General features: G+C 40.4%; 1 protein-coding gene and 1 pseudogene across 2 annotated transcripts in view; both read left to right on the top strand.

Annotated features, from left to right (window-relative positions):
- Positions 1-22,804, top strand: part of ANKRD44 (ankyrin repeat domain 44) — a 207,021-nt gene that overhangs the window by 145,868 nt on the left and 38,349 nt on the right. For both annotated transcript variants that reach the window (XM_017869304.1, XM_017869305.1), the window contains exon 16: positions 18,619-18,690. In XM_017869304.1, coding sequence (XP_017724793.1) covers positions 18,619-18,690 — 72 coding nt within the window. The remainder of the gene's footprint in view (positions 1-18,618; positions 18,691-22,804) is intronic.
- On the top strand, positions 5,816-15,517 carry LOC108527807 (60S ribosomal protein L4 pseudogene; annotated as a pseudogene).

Raw genomic sequence — 22,804 nt, 5'->3', positions numbered from 1 at the left:
AAAAAAAAAAAAAAAAAAAAAGTAATTCTGTTACCTTATTTACCAAATGGTGATAAATGTTTAAAGAAAAATTTAATAGTCTTCTAAAGACAGTTATTCATAGATAGCTATAAATGCTTTTTTAAGGCTAACTTTTTATTCATTTCTTTCTCACAAGTTGAAATTAATTTCTATTCATGGGCCAGGTTTTGTCCGTTTGTTGTGGTGCAAACTTGGCTCAACTCATGTTTTACTTTACCTATGAAGGATGAGTACAGTAAAGATTTACAAAGTCTTAAAAGAACAAGATTTACTTTTTAAAATGTGCTTGCTACTAGAAGAAGAATTGAGAGACAAGTATACTACTCCAACTGGGCACGAAAGAACAGGTGCAAATATTATGGAGCTCTTTTATTTATTTAGTTAGTTAGTTAGTTAGTTAGTTAGTTAGTTAGTTAGTTTTTTGAGATGGAGTCTCACTCTGTTGCCCAGGCTGGAGTACAGTGGTGCGATCTCAGCTCACTGCAAGCTTATGGAGCTCTTTTAATGAAAGACAGTTTCTTACTCTCTGAGGGTTCTGTAACAACAGGCTCCTGGGAGAATGACTGCTTCAATGAGCCTCAAAAGTATAAATTCAGTGATAGAGGTGAATAATACTGGAGATGACGAACTAAGACCCAGTAAAGCATTTGTGCATGCACCACACCTCAAGCTACCCTAAAATTTGATTTAAATTGCTAGAAAGATTAATATTTGATTTACATTACTAGAAGGATTTCGCCGATTACAAATCCAAAGCCTTAATATTCTGCTTCTTGGAATTTAGCACCAGGAAATCATCATGAGTATTCATAAAGATTCAGCCACACAAATGTTTATAGCTGTCAGTACCAATAATAATAATAATACCAAAAAGGGAACAACCTAAAAGGTCAACAATAGGGAAGAAAGTTAAATTACCAGCACACTATTGCACTGATTTATTGGAATGCTATGTGACCATAAAATGGCATTGCAAAAGAATATTTAGCAGATGGGAAAAATATTCACTACATATTAAGCACACACAAAAATAATGCATGCATCATGATTTATGTATATTTCTAGGATGTTGAATGACTAGTAGAGTACATACTGAAATGTCGGCTGCTGCCATTATGAGTTATGGGTCATGTTATTTCCTTTTTCTTTTCTTGTCTGTATTTTAAAGACAGTTTACAATTATTTCATTTTTTTCAAATTTATATATCAAAAAATGTATTGAGTATCTTCTCTGAGTCAGATACTGGTCTAGAGTCAGGTAACTTGTTAAATAATGCATGCCTTCTTGAGTATATGTTATTTAAAAGTTATATAAAAAGTCAGTGGAAAAGAAAACATTTGTCAGCACTTAAAAGTTCATTTTAAAGAAAAGTTAAGCTTATCAGAGTGACCAGTGGTGTTTAGAAGAGTAAGATTCCAAGCCTGTCTTTAGACAGAGGAGGAGTAACAGGAACCTGAGCTTTCAGACTCTCTTGCTTTCTTCCTGGTACTTAAGGAGCTTTTAGGCTATGAATGAATAACGGGTGGAAATAAAGTGACACTACAGGTGGGATTGTATCTCAGAGTTAAGGCAGAGGACTTTAAGTCTCTACTGTTAGTGGTTGGTCCTGTTAAAAATAAAATGCCTTCAGAGCAGTTGAGACTGTGGCAACCTGACCTCATTATTGTAGGGAAGAAAGTGTAACAATACAACTTGCTTACTGTAGTTGAGGAAGGGAAATAAGATGAAGACAGAATTATCAGCTTAGGTAGAAAGGATAAGAAGAAGAGCTCCAACAAGACAGCCATGAAAGCATCATAAGACAAGCTTGTATAGCCCAGTTGCTTCCCTCTTACCAAAATGGAAAAGGAAAAAAAAAAAGAAGGAAGAAATCCAGCTTATGGTTTAAACTGTGCAACTATAGAAACCACCAGAACCTTGAATAATTCTTTGGCATTTTAATAAAATCCACCATTAATATTTAATTTTAATAATTTGAGTTATTCTTTCCAAATTCAGCACCCTGTCTGAGCACAAACTTGGAAACTTTTTCCAAAGCTGTTACAATGAATAAATGCTGAAATTAAGCTCTACTTAATTTTTTTTGCTTAGGCATAAAACTTCCTTTTTATAGCTCTTTTATGGCATTGCTAGGAATTTGTGTGTATAAACTGTTTACAAATCGATGGCTTGCTTTATTATTTTAGGACCAAGTGAGATCTTAATTTGTGCTTTGGTATGTTGTTAGAATTAGAAGGGCATTCATCGAGATCATGTCACTTTTCAGGCATATACTTAAAAACTGACCATTATAGACCAGGTGCGGTGGCTCACACCTGTACTCCCAGCATTTTGGAAGGCCTAGGCAGGCATCACCTGAGGTCAGGAGTTCGAGACCAGCCTGGCCAACAGGGCGAAACCCCATCTCTACTAAAAATACAAAAATTAGCTGGGTGTGGTGGTAGGCACCTGTAATCCCAGCTCGGGAGGCTGAGGCAGGAATTGCTTGAACCCAGAAAGCAGAGGTTGCAGTGAGCTGAGATCGCACTGCTGTACTCCAGCCTGGGCAACAGAATGAGACTCCATCTCAACAACAACAACAAAAATTGACCATTATAAATAAATGCCAGGCACCCTTCTGAGGAAAGCATACATTATGGTTAGACTTTAAAACTGGAATGTGCAGTTGGAAACTGCAGGAGCTGGTGTATAATCCAGTTCTTACTCTGTTTATCAACCATTTAGGAAATTTCAGAATAATTTGGCATCATAAGACAAATTCTGAAAAACATCTTTCTACTATGATAACATATAGAGAAGTATTCCAAAATTTTATGCAGTTATGTTCACTGCCATTTTATTGCTTAATAAATAAAATTCCAAGAAACATAGTAAGTAAACAAAAAAGAAAATATCCAACAAATTGAATTTGTTATTTTAAAATATGGACTCTTCATTTTAATTGTTTGATCACTGATCCCTTGACTTTAAAAGATCAGAAATAAAATTACCCTTCTATTATAATTAATTTTGGCACTAGTTTTATGAACAGATGATTCTTATCTAACCTTAAGCAATTCACTTTATGAATTTGGCAATCAAGAGTGAAATTAGTGCTTTCAAATATGTCCCTACCTAACCCATACACTAAATTAAAGAACCCATGATACAATATGTGTCCTGAAAGGGGTGGGGGGAACATCCAGTTTTGACTACCACACTGTTGTACAGCAAATAAAGGTAGTTTAGTCTCCCCTGTGTCAAGCTAATAGCATCACTACCTATTTCTTAAGTGGAACGCTGAATTTTTTTACCTGCCTTTCATCTGCATGCTTAACATGTTTGATGCCCCACATTTTTAAAAATTAAAAACAAAACTTTGTCCATATTCAATTTTCCATAATTTTTAGGGTGTAAAAAAGTATTTTTAAACATGACTTTTAAAATAAAGCCTTGTCAGGTTGGCTCATACTTGTCATCTCAGTGCTTCGGGAGGCCGAGGTGGGAGGATCAATTTAGGGCAGGAGTTTGAGGCCAGCCTGGCCAATATGGTGAAACCCCATCTCCACTAAAATACAACTAAAATACAACATAGTGAGACCCCCATCTCTACAAAAAAATTTTTAAAAGCCTTGTCAAAACTAGAGCAAAGTCATTCTAATAGGTAATGGGGAACAACAAGGAAGGAACTTTACAAGTAAATATTTCTATTATATTAAATTGCTCTTCTGAATGATATAGAAGAGCAGTTTTTGAAAAATCTCATTAAGTAATGAGGGAACCAGTAAGATGCTAAAGCTTTTTCAAGGAGCATTGAGGAACAGACCATGTGTAGGCACTTTAATACAGTAATAGTAGAATGAGATTACTAGGTTAGATACAAAACTGGTTCATGTACAGGGCAATAAGCTATGACCTCTGGAGGCTTTTATTTTTTGTTTTTTTCCTACCAGACAGCAAAACTTTTATCTCTACTGGAAAAAGGCTGGGCACAGTGGCTCGTGCCTATAATTCCAGTACGTTGGGAGGCTGAGTAGGGCAGATCACTTGAGGTCAGGAGTTCGAGACCAGCTTGGCCAACATGGTGAAACCCTGTCTCTACTAAAAATATAAAAATTAGCCGGGTGTGGTGGTGCATGCCTGTAGTCCCAGCTGCTCGGGAGGCTGAGGCAGGATAATCACTTGAGCCCAGGAGGTGGAGGTTGCAGTGAGCTGAGAAGGAGCCACTGCACTCCAGCCTGGGTGACAGAGTGAGAATCTGTCTCAGAAAAAAAAAAAAAAAAAAAAAAAAAAAAAAAGGCTTACGTCTGCTGGAAGCAAATCTACAAGTTAACATGTCATTTTCACAGAGAAATTGCCATTAATTAACATTATACTAAAAAAATTTAATTGTTTGGTGGGCCTGTTTTTTTGTTTTGTTTTGTTTTGCTTTTTTGTTGAGATGGAGTCTCGCCTCGCTCTGTTGCCCAGGCTAATTTTTGTGTTTTTAGTTGTATTTTTAGTAGAGATGGGGTTTCACCATATTGGCCAGGCTGGCCTCAAACCTCTGACTTCGTGATCTGCCTGCCTCAGCCTCCCAAAGTGCTAGGATTACAGGCATGAGCCACTGCGCCTGGTCTGGGTGGGCCTGTTAAATGATGCTTTTGAAAGGACATGAAATTATCCTCTTTGCCTTCTTTTACAAGTTTAGGATCATCTTTCTTAACAATGGGGAATCTATCAATAACCTTTTGCTATTTACCCTTCTTACTCTCTTGCCTCCTAAACTTCTGCTACCCATGAGTGATATGATAATAGCTAATTAACATAGACCTTTCATTTTTGTCCTCCTCTCCCCTGCCCCTTCTCTCTCTCTCTCTCACACACACACACACACGCAATCACCACCACACACATGTAATGCAGGAATCCAAAAAGAGCATGAAAGAAAATCAGGTGCCTCTTCCACTGATGGAATACAATATATCCAACTTAATGCTAATATAGAAGAGTGACTTAACCTTTGAAATACTCTGCAAAATTCATAAGTTAAATAGGTATGGTCTGGGCCATTCCCTTAATATGAATATCAAGGGAATAGCTAAAGTGTTTCATTGTACTGAAATTTCCTTGCAACGATTACTGCCAGATTGAAATGAACTTGCAGCACTCATAATCATATCCCAAGCAGAGGTATTAAGGGTGCATCCAAGGTGTATTCTGCTGGTATCAGCAGCCAAGGCATTCACTTGTATCTGAGGTTGGTGCTTCTGGAATTTGCTGGTGGCTGTCCCCTCAAAGATTTTCTTTGGTACTTTTTCCAGCTGTCTCTCTTCTCTATCCTGTCTCCAAGATGTAAATATTCCTTCCCTCTTTTGGTTCACTACCCACACAAAAGAATGAAACCAAATTCAATTATAGGAAAGTATTGGCACCAGATAGAATATTTCTTTATTAAGGTGAAGTATGATTCTGCTTAACCCAGATAGAGTAATTTTATATTTTTATTTTGCTTGAGAAAATTTGAATTTGGGAATTCTCCCACTACTTAAATCATTTTAACCCAAAGCTGCTGTGGGACCTCCAAAATAATATGGGAACACTTTGTTTTTTTTTTTTTTTTTTCACATTTGGAATGGCTTCTGCAGCAATTCTTTGCAATACTTTCAAGAAAGTTAAAACCCCTATCGCCTCTGCAATCACTTTTGGTTTCTTTCAGCCTTGGATGACTCCTTATGTTTTTAGTAACCACAATGCCTTATCCTGAATGATAGTGGCTTTCTTTTGTATGAGTTAATCTTAATTCTCTTTCTCATCTGGAACACCTACGGCGAGATGAAAGGAATCACACTGTCTTATTATTTCAAAAACACATGCTCTGGCATTTTCTGGACTGGTTTAGGTATTCTACAACCAGAAAACATGTTTGGAATTCTTTTACTGGTATCTCAGCTTTTTCATAGTATTGGTCCATCAATTAAATATAAAAATTTAATTTTGATGAATCTTCTTTACTTCCTTATGACCCCTGAAATGTACACAACCCAAGGGTCATCTCATGATAAGTGATTTCATCACCTTGTAGCAGTAAACTGACACTGTGGTTTAGAAAGTCATACTTACCCTAGAGCATTTTTCAGTTACCAGACTATGTTCTGTGAAAGGTCAGGTTTGTTTGTTTGCTTGTTTTGCTGATTGGTTGGTTGGTGTTTTGTTTTATAAGACTTTTATTTTCTAAGGGTATTTTAGGTTTACAGCAAAATTGGATAGAAGAAGGCTCAGACATTTCCCCTATACTCTCTGCTCCCCTCCCACCCCATGCACAGCCTCCCTCATTATCATCATCCTCCACCAGAGGGTATATTTGTTACAAGTGATGGACCTACAGTGACACATCAAAATCACCCAAAGTCCCAGAATTTACCTCAAGGCCCACTCTTGGTGTTACACATTCTGTGGGTTTGGAAAAATGTATAATGCCAGGTATTTGCTCATCATCATAGTATCATTCAGAGTGTGTTCACTGCTCTGTCTTCTGTGCTCTGCCTGCTCATCCCTCCTCCCAACCTCCAACCCCTGGATTTTAAAATGTAGCAATGAGTATTCTTTCTTTTTTTTTTTTTTTAAGGCAAGGTCTCACCCTGGTGCCCAGGCTGGAGTACAGTGGTGTGATCATGGCTCACTGCAGCCTCAACCTCCTGGCCTCAAGTGATCCTCCCACCTCAGCCTCTTGAGTAGCTGGGACTATAGGCATGACCACCATATTTGGCTAATTGTTTTTTTTGTTGTTGTTTGTAGAGACAAGGTCTCACTATGGTGCTGAGGCTGGTCTCAAACTCGTGGGCTCAAGTGATCCTCCCAGGTTGGTCTCTCAAAGTGCTGAGATTACAGGCATGAGTCACTGCATCCAGCTTCAGATTGTTTTTATAAAGGGAAAATCTATCCAAAATATAAGATAACCAGTAATGTTTTTTGTAATTCTGAAGTGTCAAAGCAAGCAAGCAAATGTATTATCATCAAATAATTAATTCCACTAATGCTGTCTCATTCACTTACCACATTTAAATTCAGTTCTATAAACACTTATTGAATGCCTATTACATAGTGTGGGTAGTCCCTGCCTCTAAGGAATGTGCAGTTTAATGGCCATGAAGTAATGCACTCAACAAACAGTAATACTGGCCAGAATGTATTATTGCTTTAATAAAGCTATACTAGTCATAAAAACATCAACCCCTTACATTTTTATTGGATATGGTGCAGAATATAGCTAATGGGACCTTGGAAATCATCTGATCCAACAATTTCACTTTTCAATAGAAATTTATCTTATTCTCTAGTAATGATTATTTGTTGTAGAAAGTTGAGAATATGCAAAAAAGTAGACACAAGAAATCAAAACATCCATAGTTTCACTACCTCCACTCATATGAACATTTTGGTTTTCTTACTTCAAGTTTCCTTATTCATGTATTTTATTTTTTACATCTATTAGGTAAGATTGAAGGTGTAATTCTGTACGCAGATTTTTTTCATAACATATCATGACATAATCCTTTCCCAATGCCATTAAAACTCTTGGTAAAGATTTTAATCACTAAATCATATCAATTATTAGCTCAACCATAACTTAGCTGTTCTACAATTTAGGTTGTTCATACTGTTTCACTATTAAATGGCTTTGGGCTGAAAATTTATCAGGATAGAATCTCTGAAGTAGGTTTACTAGGTCAAAAGTATATGAACATTTGTAAGGCTCTTGCAAGGCAGTTTTAAATACCATGCATTTTGCATGTAGCGTTTGGATCTGTTTTCACAGTGGATTTCATTAGCCTTTCCTTACACATACTACAGGCTCTTCTGCCTTTTAATTGGCAAGGAAATCATCAGGAACTGAATACACATTGGAGGGTGGAGATAAGCAGAGTCATCAAAATCTGCTCCCAAGAAGAAATGGAAACTTAATGTAGCTAAACTTTCAGTAGCACCCTCCTCAATTTCTGTTACTGCCTTTTAAAGTTGCATAGACTGCCTATAATGCCAGCACTTTGGGAAGCTGAGGTGGGTGGATCATTTGAGGTCAGGAGTTCGAGACCAGCCTGGCCAACATGGTAAAATCCCATCTCTACTAAAAATACAAAAATTAGCCGGGCATGGTGGTGGGTGCCTGTAATCTCAGCTACTTGGGAGGGTGAGGCAGGAGAATCACTTGAACCTGGGAGGTGGAGGCTGCAGTGAACTGAGATCGTGCCACTGCACTTCAGCCTGGGTGACAGAGTGAGACTCTGTCTCTAAATAAATAAGTAAAGTTGCATAGGCCTTGACTTCTGCAACTATAGAAAGTTAATGGTTCTTTGCTTATGGAATTGGAGTGGGGGAGACAGAAATTAAATTAGATTTGATTCATACATACATTCATACAAACTACTGAGTTTCTGGTAATTGTTGTTAATAACAATTTCAGGGAACACAGATTCTCCTAATAGCTGTGAAGGATGTGAGTGGAATCATGAGAAAGAGATGGTCACTACTGCTACAGATATGCCACCTTGGAGATGAGAGTTTATTTGGGGCTGAGCCTGAGGTTCTTTGTGGATATGCAGAAAGGTTGGGGGTCCACTGGGGTCCAGCGTGGTTTGGCACATCATATCAGTTCTGAGACCAAAATGCCTGTGGGATCTCCCAACCCCAAACCAGGCCCCTGGGATCCTCTGAAGGGAGGGGATTGACACATGCTGGGTGGTCTGGAACTTCTGCAGACTCAGTCCCCCGTTCTGGGCTGAGCCAAGGGCAGGTCATAGCCTGACTAGTACTGGCTGCACAGTTGACTCAGAAGTGGCCCTGAAGTTGCCTGAATAGCTTTTCATTCTTCAGCATAGACAAGCAGAATGTGAGAGAATTTGTGACAGAGACACCAACTTTCCAGGGGTCCTGGCCTGCTTCCACCCCTTCATAGACTTGAACATCCATAAATGTCCTCTCAGTCTTCACTGCTAAAAGATAAAGAAATCCATTTTTAACTTCTCCTCAGAGAACCTCCTTTACGTGATCCCCATGGATATTTTCTGATTGGTTTTCTAGCTTTTCCCATCCCTCCTAATTTGTGGAAACCAGTGTGTAGTTTAGAAGCAACATGAGGGAGGCTTACCTCAGACACACCAGCTATACTTTTCTCTTTTGGCAGTCTGAGTCATACTCACTTTCTATTTTCTTAAATTTTAAAACTGGTGTAGATTAGTTTGAGGTCTCTCGGGGCCCTTGGATTTTTCTTGCCATGTTTTCACATAGTCTGTCATAATCTATACTATTTATAAAGCTTGGCTTCCCAGCTCAAGTGTTATATTTATGTGTTCCCTCACAAATTTGGATGATAAGATTACTGTTTTGTTAACTCAGCAGCCAGTTGGCTTACCATTGAGTTCCTATTTGTTCTTGATTTTTTTTTTTAATCAGACAGATTCACTTTGTAGGAGAGGCTTAAATTTAACCTTCTATTGCCTTTGCTGCTTTTAAATCCAAAGCATTGAGATACTGTTCGTGTGAGTCCTCCAATCCTGTGGAAATGCCTCCAGATTGAGAAACTGTCCTACGAATCATTGTAATTTCAAATACAATAATATTTTTGGACTAAAAACTGCATTGTGCATCTCAGCCATTCCACCAAGTGAACCAGAGAGTTCATGACTTACAAATAAGACAGCTGAAAAGTTGGCTTGCACTGTTGTACTGCCTTCTTTCCATATTCTCTTCAGGCACCCATCTTCACTTCTCAGTGGGAGTTTGAGGTTGATATTTCAACCTCAAATCTGATTATTTTTTACCCAAACAGAATCCTAGCAAACGCATGGTGGTAGGTGGAGGCTATGGAGAAGAAGTGGGGTCAAGCAGTGCTGGACTCTACGTAGAAGCTTCGTGAATGATTAATCAGTTGAGAAAAGAAGTAGTTTGTGGGTGAAAAATAAGATTAGGTAGTTCGGATGAAGGTCTTATTATTAAGGCAGACATTTTAATAGATTTTTTTTTTTTTTGGCAGAGGACCAAGTCAGTCCTTGGAATGAGTGCAAATTTTATTGTGCCAATAGAAACCCATGGTGACATACTAGATATACATGTTGGATTTATGAATGTAGTTGAGCATGTGAATGCATGGATTGTGTAAATGTTGATAACCACGAAGATGTATTAAATGGGAGTATTCTTATGAGAAGATTATAACTAGTTTTGTTATATTAGGCATAAAATTGTACTCTCTGATTTATAACTATAAAAAGCTCTATGTGCAGAACTCATTGCTTTTTATGATGCTGGTTCTTTGGCTATGCATTCTTAGCTATAACTATGTTTTAAAAGAGCCATTCTGTTTCTGGATTTTGACAAGATAGGTTGAGGTTGATCTCTGTAGAGTAATGTTGTTTTCCAATAATATTACAGACCACAAGCTGAATTATGAGTTTGTGGTAATTCAGTCATGGTATGAGTTCTCTCTCTCTCTCTGGCCCTCATATGCCTCCCCTGCAACATTTATGAGAATAGAGTATCTGAGCAGGGCTGAATATCTGCCTCATCCCTTGGATTCGATATGTTTAGGACCAAATCTTAAATTAGAAAGAAAAGTTAATTCAAATTGTAAATGCCAGTTTTAAATGACTTGCAAATTGCTTTTCTCTCCACTTTTTTACATTGTCTTCTTAATTAACAAAGAATTACTAAAGGAAGGGGACTACTTAGGGGAGCTAGATTCCAATCAACATCTCCAGTGACTGCTGCATAACTAAGATGCGTACTAACCACTCCTTAGAAAACAAAGAAGAAAATCTCAAAGATTAAAGAAAATTGTTCAAGTTAGAGACATAAACAGACCCAAATACTTAAAAACAACAACAACAACGCATAATTCTCTTTGTTTCCTGCCCCCATCCCTGTACTATTTGTGAAATATCAGGGGAAAGGTTCAGCTTATCACTTGATTGGAAGGCATTGTCGTGTAGAGAACGTGGGTTTTAGGTTAGATCTAGGTTCGATTCCCTAATCTGTCCTTTACTGGCTGTGTGAATCTGAGTGTTACTTAATGGATTACTCAAGGATTTATTGAGATGATTCATGTAAGGCCCCTAGGAGAGTGCTTGACTCATAGTAAATGCTTAATAACTTTTGGCTTTTATCAGTGAAAAACTTCATCATTATTTATCACCACCACCATCACCTTCATCATCACGGTAGTCGTTACCATCACCACCACCATCACCATCACCATCATCACCATTTCACTCTCCTAGTTTTCTTTCGGCCTCTCTGTCTACTCCTTAATCCTCTCTGCAGACTCTTCCAAACCCTTAAAATTGAGGTTCCTGAGGGTTATATCTTAGGCCTTTTCCTGTCTCTCATTAGCTATTCACTCTCGGTGGCCTCATTCACTGTGGGGTCTTCATGCATCAGCCATTGATGATAATTCCCAAATCCATAACTGTATCCCAGATCTCTCTTCTAAAGCCTGCCACCTTATATCCAGCTGTCTACTAGACACCTCCCCTTGAATGTCCCAGCAGCGTTAAAACTGAAACTCAACACATCTCTCTCTACTTTGATCTTGCTTCTTCCCTTCGTTTCTTATGAAGAAGGCATCACCATTCACTCCATTACTAAAGCTAGAAAATTCAGAGTCATCCTTGACTCTCGTCTTTCCCCACCTCCAATGTTCAGTCAATGTTCTGTGTCCATTCCACCTCCTAAACTATAAGCCTGTGTCTCTAAGCTCTATTTAGGGACCATAATACAGTTGTAATCTCAGTGCCTGGCACAGGGATCAACGAATAATTATTGAAATTAATGAATAAAAGAGTGACTCTTCAGACTAGGTGCCATGGCTCACTCCTGTAATCCCAACATTTTGGGAGGCCAAGGCGGGTAGATCACAAGGTCAGGAGATCAAGACCATCTTGGCTAACATGGTGAAATCCCATCTCTACTAAAAATACAAAAAACTAGCTGGGCGTGGTGGTAGGTGCCTGTAGTCCCAGCTACTCAGGAGGCTGAGGCAGGAGAATCACTTGAACCCTGGAGGCAGAGGCTGCAGTGAGCTGAGATTGCACCACTGCACTCCAGCCTGGGCAACAGAGCGAGACTCCATCTCAAAAAAAAAAAAAAAAATAGTGACGCTTCCATTTCTATAACCTGTTCTGTAGTTCAGGCCACCATGAGTTCTCACTGACTTATTAATTCACAATTTAGAAATCCTGCAGTTGAAATATCCTAATATGCCTCCTGCTTCTAGGGTAGCAGTGCCCACCCCCAGCACCACAGTAGTTCATTTTCCACACTGCAGCCAGAGTCGATTTTATGAAATTCAAGAATCTGATCATGATCATGTCTCTTCTGATAGTGACCTGGTTTATAACTGTTGTCCTGGAACACTCTAAAAAATGCAATAGTATATTGTCTTCTAGTCCCTGTTTGTCGTATTTGTGATAGTGGGGGAAATGATTCTGTGTTCCTTTGACTAAAAGTTTATTCTAGGACAGGATTTGGGGTTGGTACACACTGTCAATTCCAGGAAGTCTTGCAGGTGATAATGTTGCAAAACAAAGCAAAGAACAGCTGTTTTCTAGCCTTATCAAGCAGTTAGGGTTACTTTTATTTCAACTATGTAACAGAAATTGGTTTTAAAGTTATTTGCTTTGAAGTTAAAATTACCTTTACTCTCATTTTTCTAACAGATACTAGATTGTTTAAGTTCCAGATTCCATTTTCACACTAATAAGAAACAAACACAAAGTGTCTCATACTTCCAATATAATTACAGTATTGTATTCTTTGCAAATTTAAACTTGCATGCTTTTAGATGGTATTTTTTACACTATTATTTGATTTACCAAAAAATCCTAACATCATAGCATTTTGTTCCACACGTATTGACTAGAAAGGAGTTCTGAATCTAACCGAGAGTCTGTGGACATTATTACATTAGATGAAAGGTTAACAGCTTTTTTCCAAATAGAAATTGCTTTAGTGTTTTTCTGATTACAAAACAATACATAGCTGGGCATGGTGGTATGCCCCGTAGTCCCAGCTACTCAGGAGGGTGAGGCAAGAGGATTGCTTTAGCCCAGGAGTTTGGGACTCTAGTGTGCTATCATTGCCCCTGTGCTCTGCACTCCCGCCTAGGCAACATAGCAAGACGCTGTGTCTTAAGACAAAACACACGCACAAACAAAACAATACACATTCAATGGAAATATAAAGAAGAAAATAAAAATCTTCTATAATGTCACTTTTAGGTTATTGTGTTAAACCTTGTAAGGTGTGTATTTCTATATCTAGGCTTTTTATTTTCCTGTGTATATAGTCATGTCAATGCTGCTTTTTAAAAAAAAAATGAAAATAGTGTCATTCAACACTTACGGCTTTAAAGTGTGTTTTCCACTTGACAAGCTTGGGACTTACAGGGAGAAAAATAGGTAAAGCAGATTTTTAGAAAGTTTTGCTTTCCAGTGTTTTGGGTGCTGTCATTTCCTCTTCTCCATCCCCATTAGGAAAACATCTATACAAACTTGTATTAATATTATGGGCTAGGTATGGTGGCTCACACTTGTAGTCCTAGCACTTTGGGAGGCTGAGGCAGGAGTTTGAGCCCAGAGTTTGAGACCAGCCTGGGCAACATAGTGAGACCCCATCTCTACAAAAATAAAAATAATCAAGTAAAACAAACAAACAACAAAAAGACACTTGTATTGAATCTTTGAATCAGTCAGCCTTCATTTGCAGGATTCAGAAACCACTCTAGCTACTTTAAGCAAAAAAAAAAAAAAAAACCCTTTATTTTTAAAAATCAGTGTTTACAAGATTATTGGAAGATCTAAAAGAGTGGCCTTTAGGTGGGCCTCCAGAAATAAGCCTGAACTGATGAACTGGACTGTCAGGGGGCTACCTCTGCCCCATGATTAGGAAGATAAGGAATCAGAAAGCAGCCACTGGAATGACTGATTCCATAGACACATCACCCTAGCTGATGTTCGGGGACAGTCTTGTCACCCCCACTAATATTGCCTCAAGAGTCACACAGCTTTTTGGCTTGATCCACACTGCCAAAAAAATGAATGTCCTGCATCCCTGTGTCTTGCTTCTCTATCCTCACTAAACTCATGGCCTGTACGTCGGAAGCTAAAAGACAAAGTCTTCATAACTGTGCTCACCATTGGAAATCACAGATTTTCTCTGCCCCACTTCTGTCTTCTAAAGGCACTGTTCTCATGACCTGCTAATTCACAGGCAGCATAGGGCTCTTTGTTTTTTTGTACAAGTTGGTGTGAACAAAGTTCACAACATCTGGTAGAAAGGCAGGCTTGAACACAGCAGGCAAAATGACGTTTTTGCCAGATAACTCTCCCTTTTTGGAGTCTACTCCTATCAGTGGATGAGTACATGCCATGGTAGGGTGAGAAGTTTTAGGGTACTGGCAGAGCTGTGGCTCCAATACCCAGCGTCTGAGGTGATGGGACTCATTGTTCTGGCTAGGGTGCCTTTGGAAATGTGGGTCATGAAGATTGCGTGTTTGCACCAACAAAAACCTGGTGCCATTGGCACTGTAGAATGAACACAACCCAAAAATGATATGCCATTTGCTCTGCCCCAGCTGCCTCAGCCTTACCAATGCTGGTCATGTCTAAAGGTCATTGTATTGAGGAAGTTCCTGAACTTCCTTTGGTGGTTGAAGATAAAAGTTGAAGGCTACAAGAAGACCCAGGAGGCAGTTTTGCTGCATAAGAAACTTAAAACCTGGAATGATATCGAAAAGGTCTGTGCCTCTTAGCAAATAAGAGCTGGCAAGGACAAAATGATAAACCATCATTGTATCTGACACAGAACACCCTTCATCATCTATAATGAGGACAGTGGTATCATGAAGGCCTTCAGAAACATCCCTGGAATGACTCTGCTTAATGTAAGAAAACTGAACATTTTGAAACTTGCTCCTGGTGGGCATGTGGGATGTTTCTGCATTGGACTGAAAGTGCTTTCTGGAAGTTAGATGAATTATATGGCACTAGGCATAAAGCTGCTTCCCTCAGGAAAATCTTCCCATGCACAAGATGAGCAACACAGACCTTAGCAAAAGCTTGAAAAGCCTGGAGATCCAAAGAGCACTTCAAGCAGCAGGCAAGCAGATTCATTGCAGAGTCCCAAAGAACTCACTGAAAAATCTGAAACTCATGTTAAAGCTAAACCCATATGCAAACACATGTGTCAGGACACCATTCTTTGCCAGGCCAAGAATCACAAACTCTGGGGGATAAGGTAGCAGCAGCCGCAGCAGTAGCAACAGCAGCAACAGCAGCACTAGCCCTAGAGGCTAAATCAGATGAGAAGGGGGTTGCAGGAAGAAGCCTGTGGTGGGAAAGAGAGGAAAAAATGGCTGTGGGTGCTAAGAAGCAGAGGAAACCTCTGGTGGGAAAAAAGGCAGCAGGTACCAAGAAAACAGCAGCTTAAAAGAAGCCAGCAGAAAAGAAAGCTACCACAGAGGAAAGTAATCCTGCTGCATAAGCTTTTAAATGTGTTTATTTCATAAAGATAATATCATTTTGGACGCCTTATTTTTAATATATACCTGATCAAAGAGGCAGTGAAGAAAAAGAAAAGTTCATGCGTCTAACTGGAAGAGCTAAAATCACTTCTGGAACTCTAGCTCAAAGGAGTCTAGGAAATGTGGTGTTTAGCTGTCCAGCCTCTATAATGTAGGGCAGGCAGCCCAAGCCCACCAATCAGGAAACTGGAGTTGGGTGTTGATGACCATCATGGCACATATCGAGGCTTTGGATACAGGATTTGCATTCCTTTTGGATGTGTCACTATACAAAGAAAAGCTTCAAGAGCCAGGCGTAGTGACTTGTGCCTGTAGTCCCAGCTACTCCAGAGGCTGAGGTGGGAGGATCAGTTGAGCCCAGGAGCTCAAGGCTGCAGTGAGCTATGCTCACACCACCACACTCCAGCCAGGGTGGCAGAGTGAGACCCTGTCTCTATGTAAAAAAATAAAAATAAAGAGCTTCAAAGCAAGATAAAGGGGAACAATTTATCTGAAAGTGTAATGTATACCTCTATAATTTATTTAACCTATGCTATTGCTAGTTATTTTTTTTCTATTTTTTTCACATAAATAATGTTGTAATAAATGGCTCTTATCAGAGTCAGTAATAGCCTCCTCCATTTTGCTAACACAGTGGTCAGTTCTCAGGCCTCATGTTGCTAAACTCAGTGATCAATTCTCAGACCTGGCGGGACACGGTGGCTCATGCCTGTGTAATCTCAGTAGTTTGGGAGGCCAAGATGGCAGTATTGCTTGAGCCCAAGAGTTTGAGAGCAGCCTGGGAAACTTAGTGAGACCCTGTCTCTACAAAAAAAAAATTTTTTTTAATTAACCAGGCCTGGTGACATGTACCTGTAGTCCCAGTTACTCGGGCAGAGTGGGAGAATCCCTTGGGCTTGGGAGGTTGAGGCTGCAGTGGGCCAAAATCACACCACTGCACTCCAGCCTGGGTGACAGAGCGAGACCCTGTCTCTTAAAAAAACAAAAATCTCAGGCCTTATTTTCCTTGATCTGTCATGACACTTGACATGACTGCTCATTCTCTTCATAAAACTCCTCCTTCACTTGGTTCCAGAATCTCATGTTCTCCTTGTTTTCCTTCTAGCTCGCCTGCTCAGTCTGAGTCTTCCTGCTGGTTCCTCCTCATCTCTCCAGCTCTTAGTGGTGGGTGCCCCAGGCATCAGTCCTGGGACCCCGTTTCTTCTTTGTGTACTCCTTTGTTGATCTCATCCAATCTTATGACTTTAAATACTCTGACCTTCAAACCCATGTATCCAGCAACTTTCCAGTTAAGATGTCTTTTTTTCTTGAGACAGGGTCTGGCTGTATTGCCCAGGCTGGAATGCAGTGGTACAATCTCAGCTCACTGCGACCTCCACCTTCCAGGCTCAAGCCATCCTCCCACCTCAGCCTCCTATAGGTGTGTACTGCCACACTTGGTTAATTTTTGTATTTTTTTGTAAAGATGGGATTTTGCCATCTTGCCTAGCCTGGTCTTGAACTCCTGAGCTCAGTGAGGCTTTCCCTAATCACCCTACATAAAGTTACAAACTAATCTCTCCTCGAGCTCTTTGAATCTTCCTTCTCTGCCATAGCACCTTGCACTTTGTATTCAACTATGAAACTTCTTCTTTTATTGTATGTCCACTCTGCCATAGGAAAATAGATTTTTAATACTTGGTTTATTATGGAATTATCAGTGCATGGATTTTTTTTTTTTTTTTTTTTTTTTTTTTGAGGCCGAGTCTCACTCTGTCACCCAGGCTGGAGTGCAGTGGCGTGATCTCTTTTTTTTTGAGCCGGAGTCTCGCTCTGTCACCCAGGCTGGAGTGCAGTGGCCGGATCTCAGCTCACTGCAAGCTCCACCTCCCAGGTTTATGCCATTCTCCTGCCTCAGCCTCCCAAGTAGCTGGGATTACAGGCGCCCGCCACCACGCCCGGCTAGTTTTTTGTATTTTAAGTAGAGACGGGGTTTCACAGTGTTAGCCAGGATGGTCTCGATCTCCTGACCTCATGATCCGCCTGTCTCGGCCTCCCAAAGTGCTGGGATTACAGGCTTGAGCCACCGTGCCCGGCCAGTGCATGGATTTTTAATACTTGGTTTATTATTGAATTATCAGCACAGGGAACAGTGTCAGGATACATGGTAATCATTCATTGAGTATTTATTGTATGAATGCATTTCCTTACATATGCACCATTGTGCACTCGTCTAATTATTTATTAGGATAGAATCCCTAGATTCAAAAGATATGCACTAATTGCCCAGAAGGTGTTCTTTTCTTTTTTTTTTCTCTCCCATCTCTGAGTCTGCTTGCTAGGGAACCAGAAAGGTTTTAACAATTTGTTCTCCCGCCAAGGTCTATGAGAATGTCATTTTCCCGCCACCCTCACTAACATCATGCCCTAGTGACACTGGTCTTTCCATTCCTTGACTTACCATGTTTGTTCTGTCTTGATGCATATCATTGACTATTTCCTATTCCCGAATACTCTCCTGCCACACCTTTATCTGGTTTAATTCTTCTTCTTATTTAGGATTCACCTGAATTGTCACTTCCTTGGAGAAGGCCTTGCCTGGCCATCTGCTGTAAAGTAGCCTCTCAGTCACTCCATATCACATCCTTGTATTTTATTCTCATTACAGCATGGATCACTTCCAAATGTTTTCTTATTTGTACATTTATTTGTCTATGCTTCGTTTTTTCCAAAATGTCAGCTTCATGAGAGCAGGAGTCTTGTCTTTTTCAATGCTATCCACACTATCTACAGTAAATGTGTGTTTGATAGTAGAATCAATATGGGGTCTTATTTTTTTCATTATTATCAATTTGCTAGGTGAAAATGGATATAACGTGAATTATTTTTCTGGATTCAAGTGCTGAGGTGATCTAGAAGTTTAAATATTCTGTTAACATATTTGTTAGATATGTTATATCAGATTTTTATATTACTGATAAACTGCATAACTTCTCAAGTTTCTGAAGCCTCTTTTCTCATTTTTGCCAACATTTTGCAAAATTTGGACTCACGTACTGTTGTTTGCTTTTTGTCTCCACAGCTTTTGGAAAGAACAAATAGTGGGTTTGAAGAATCAGATTCTGGTGCTACTAAGAGTCCACTCCACTTAGCTGTAAGTGCGATGCCATGGAAAGCTTCACCTGTTACAAAAAGAACCTAAGCATTCCTAAAACTATACTGCTTTTAACACGTAAGCCTAGTAACACAGGGATGAGTGATAATGAAAGTAGTCCATAGTTAAAGGCACAGGCTGTGGAGAGAGACTGCCTCGCCTTCCAATCCCAGTTTCATCTGCTGGTGATCTTAGACACATGACTTACCCTGTCTTGAGGCTCAGTTTCCCCATCTGTAAAGTGAGGGCAAAGGAAAAGAGAAAATGCACCTAAAGCCTTACGCTTTATTCTTGTTATAAAGTTTAACAGTCTTTAAAATTCAAAGGATACATTTCAGTTTAAGAGAGTTGATTAGAGATAACAATATACAAGTGGAAAACCTATGGCTCATTGAATACCACAGTTAAAAACTGGCAGGATGTTTGAGCACAAACTGATGAGAGCAAGATGAGCACGTGCAGAGCTGCAGCTGCGACCTTCTACCTGCACTTGAAATCAGGGTCTCCAAGGAAGTCTGAGGCTCTGATTCTTGTACTGGGTGAGATCTGGGAGGTGAGGGAAGAGGTATTTTCTCACCAATAACACTTCCTGTCCTCATCCCAGTAATTGAAGGCAAATACAACCGCTCAGAGTGATGATCCCCAGACTCTTCATGGGCGTGACCAAGGTGTGAAGTACACCCACCACTCTGTCTCAGATAGTGACCTGCTAGGAGTTGGCCCTAGGAACCCTGCTGACTGGCAGCCACACCCCGCAACAGCCAGCTCACCTGCCCAAGGCACTCACGTGCCCTTGGTGCTGCTGAATTGTGAGGCCACAAAGATGGTGTTTGGATGCTTCTTTGCTTAGTAAAACCCAGGGGCAGGACACCAGGAAGAATGGGATGGGGCTGGGTCTCTTAGTTTAACTGTGTTTATGACATTTCACTTAATACCATATGTACATAAGAAATTTCACTTAATACCATATGTACATAAGAAATTTCACTTAATACCATATGTACATAAGCACTTCTTCAGTGTCGTTCTGATGAAAAATTGACATGGAGATTTTGGAGAGAAGAGAGGAGTGTTTTATTAATTGACATGTAGAGGTGGTCAGGAAAGGAGAGAGGAGACAAGGCCGTCACACAAGGATTGGGAGTATCCAGAACTGACCGTATGTGCGGACTCTTCCCTTCACCGCCTGTTTCCCCACATACTCACAGCACACCTGCTGACGACACCCACCAACACACCCACTACACACTCGTACACGCATGCGTTTTGAGTCTAGTGAAATCGGGGTGAAATGTGCATCAGTCTTTGTTCCTAGAGGTGGAAAATGTGGATGAATAGTGGGATATTTATACATATAAAGCTTCATGCCAGTTGGCCCTTAGTACAGGTTGCTTGCTAGAATCCCTGCCCAACCATTTGCTGTGCCTGGGGAAGTTACCCCAAAGCTGAGCACTCACAAACATTCTGTAGGGACAGTTAGTGCTATATGGAGGATTATCTCAGATGCAGTTCTCAGGCCCCAAGAAAGTGGGTTTGACTGCATTGCCAAGCCTGCTACTAATCTGAGAAGAGTTTCTTGGCTTCCAAAAACTTTATCATCTCTCGTTCTTCTTCTTTTTTTTTTTTTTCCACACTGTATTTGTTGAGTGCTTATTGTGTACTCTGCTAAACTCCATGGGTTGCTGGCTGTGTAAAGATAGGGTGCTGATATCATTTAAAAGAGGTGGGCTTTGGTAGTTCTGCAGCTGACAGAGGCCCAGGAAAGATACATTAAGTGGAGGTCCCAGCTGCCATTCTTTTCATTAGCAACTCACCTGGACATGGTTTCCCCACCTGTAAGTTAAAGGAAATCAGTTAAGCATCTCAAAGACCCATTCCAACTTGTTAATTTATTGAATTGTTTATTGTGTGATCTTAACCCAAATACCTCATCTCTTATGTCTCAGTGTCCCTACCCATGATATGAGAATAGCAATACCTCATTGTGGAGATGGCATGAGTTAATGGATGTAACACAATTAGACAGTGCCTGGCACACATATGTGCCATGAGCTAGCTTCATTGTCATCATTACTAACACCATATAACATCATTATTAACATCATCTTTTCATCCAACATACATTGACTATGAATAGTGCCAAGCACTGTTTGAGTAGCTGGAGATATTGCAGTGAACAAAACCCCACCTCTGCCCTTGCAGAGTATCCAGTCTAGGGGAGACAAACAGGTGAGGAAATATCTCACATGACAGATGGTAATAAGTGCTGCAGGTGCTACAGAGAAAATGAAATGGGATCAGGGAGATAGAAAGTATTGAGGTGACAAACAGGATGCTTATTTGTTTATTTAAGAGTTGGGGGTCTCACTGTGTTGCCCAGGCTGGTCTCAAACTCCAGGGCTCAAGTGATCCTCCTGTCTTAACTTCCTGAGTAGCTGGGATTGCAGGCATGAGCTGCTGCACCTGGCCAGGGTGCTATTTTATGTAGCACAGAATCTTGTATTTGTGCAGAGACCTTAAGAACTACGCTTTTTGATATCTGATGAAGGAGTGTTGTGGGCAGAATGCAAAGTCCCTCGGGGAACGCATGCTTGGCATGTCCACAGAACAGGAAAGGGGCCACTGTGGCTAGAGCAGAGTGGTGAAGAGAGAGTAGCTGGGGGTGATGTCTCACATGTTATTGAGGGAGCCAGGAGTTTGGGCGGCCACCACAGATCTCACAGGGACTTTTACTCTGAACAAAATAGGAAACTATTAGGAGGGTTTTGAGAAAACAGATTGATATGATGTGACTTTTGTTTTAAAAGGATCACTTTAGCTTCTATGTTGAGTCAAAATTCCAAGGGATTGAAAGCAGAAGCAAGGCAAACCAGGCAAGAGATGATGACCATGACTTTGATCAGGGTGATTACAGTGGATTCCTTCTAAAGTCATTTTATTCTTTCTCTCTAAATACTAACACTTAAATTATTTGCTTTAAGGACTCCACAGGTATGCCCATCACCCTCTCTAGGGGCCTCGGTGAGAATTAACTTGATAAAACCCAAGGCACATACTTTCTTACTTGCTTTGATAAAACCCAAGGCACATAATTTCTTACGTGGAAGCACTCTAGCAGTGTAATGGAACCAGATGCCCCCAAACCTTGACTGCTACCAGAAACCTGACCTGCCTTGAGTTACTATTTCCTGGCTGAATGATTCAAATCTCCAGGGTTATTGGCCCAGTGAATTTCATAAGCATTTCATCCACTTGAAAATATTAAATTAAATAACAATGTTATGCAAATGAAAGGCTCCAGCTGTCAAGATTTTCAGACAGATCCATTGTTCTCATGGATTCTGTTGAGATCCCAATTCTTTCCCATCATTGTCCTTAGTTCCTATCTTAAAAGGTCTGGAAAAATTAATCACGTTTAAGAAATAATTGTTACCGGGGGCGGAGCAAGATGGCCGAATAGGAACAGCTCCAGTCTCCAACTCCCAGCGCGAGCGACACAGAAGACCGGTGATTTCTGCATTTTCAACTGAGGTACTGGGGTCATCTCACTAGGGAGTGCCGGACAATCGATGCTGGTCAGCTGTTGCAGCCCGACCAGCAAGAGCTGAAGCAGGGCGAGGCATCACTTCACCTGGGAAGCGCAAGGGGGAAGGGAATCCCTTTTCCTAGCCAGGGGAACTGAGACAAACAACACCTGGAAAATCGGGTGACTCCCACCCCAATACTGCGCTTTAAGCAAACGGGCACACCAGGAGAATATATCCCACACCTGGCCGGGAGGGTCCCACGCCCACGAGAGGAAGCTTCCAAAGTAAGAATCAGACAGGTACACTCGCTGTTCAGCAATATTCTATCTTCTGCAACCTCTGCTGCTGATACCCAGGCAAACGGGGTCTGGAGTGGACCTCAGGCAATCTCCAACAGACCTATAGCTGAGGGTCCTGACTGTCAGAAGGAAAACTATCAAACAGGAAGGACACCTATACCAAAACCCCATCCGTACGTCACCATCATCAAAGACCAGAGACAGATAAAACCACAAAGATGGGGAAAAAGCAGGGCAGAAAAGCTGGAAATTCAAAAAATAAGAGCGCATCTCCCCCTGCAAAGGAGC

Source organism: Rhinopithecus bieti, unplaced genomic scaffold, assembly GCF_001698545.2.
Source record: "Rhinopithecus bieti isolate Rb0 unplaced genomic scaffold, ASM169854v2 scaffold_2572, whole genome shotgun sequence".
Taxonomy (NCBI): Eukaryota; Metazoa; Chordata; class Mammalia; order Primates; family Cercopithecidae; genus Rhinopithecus; species Rhinopithecus bieti.
The sequence above is the reverse complement of the archived record's forward strand: the minus strand, read 5'-3'. Positions and strand labels throughout refer to the sequence as shown.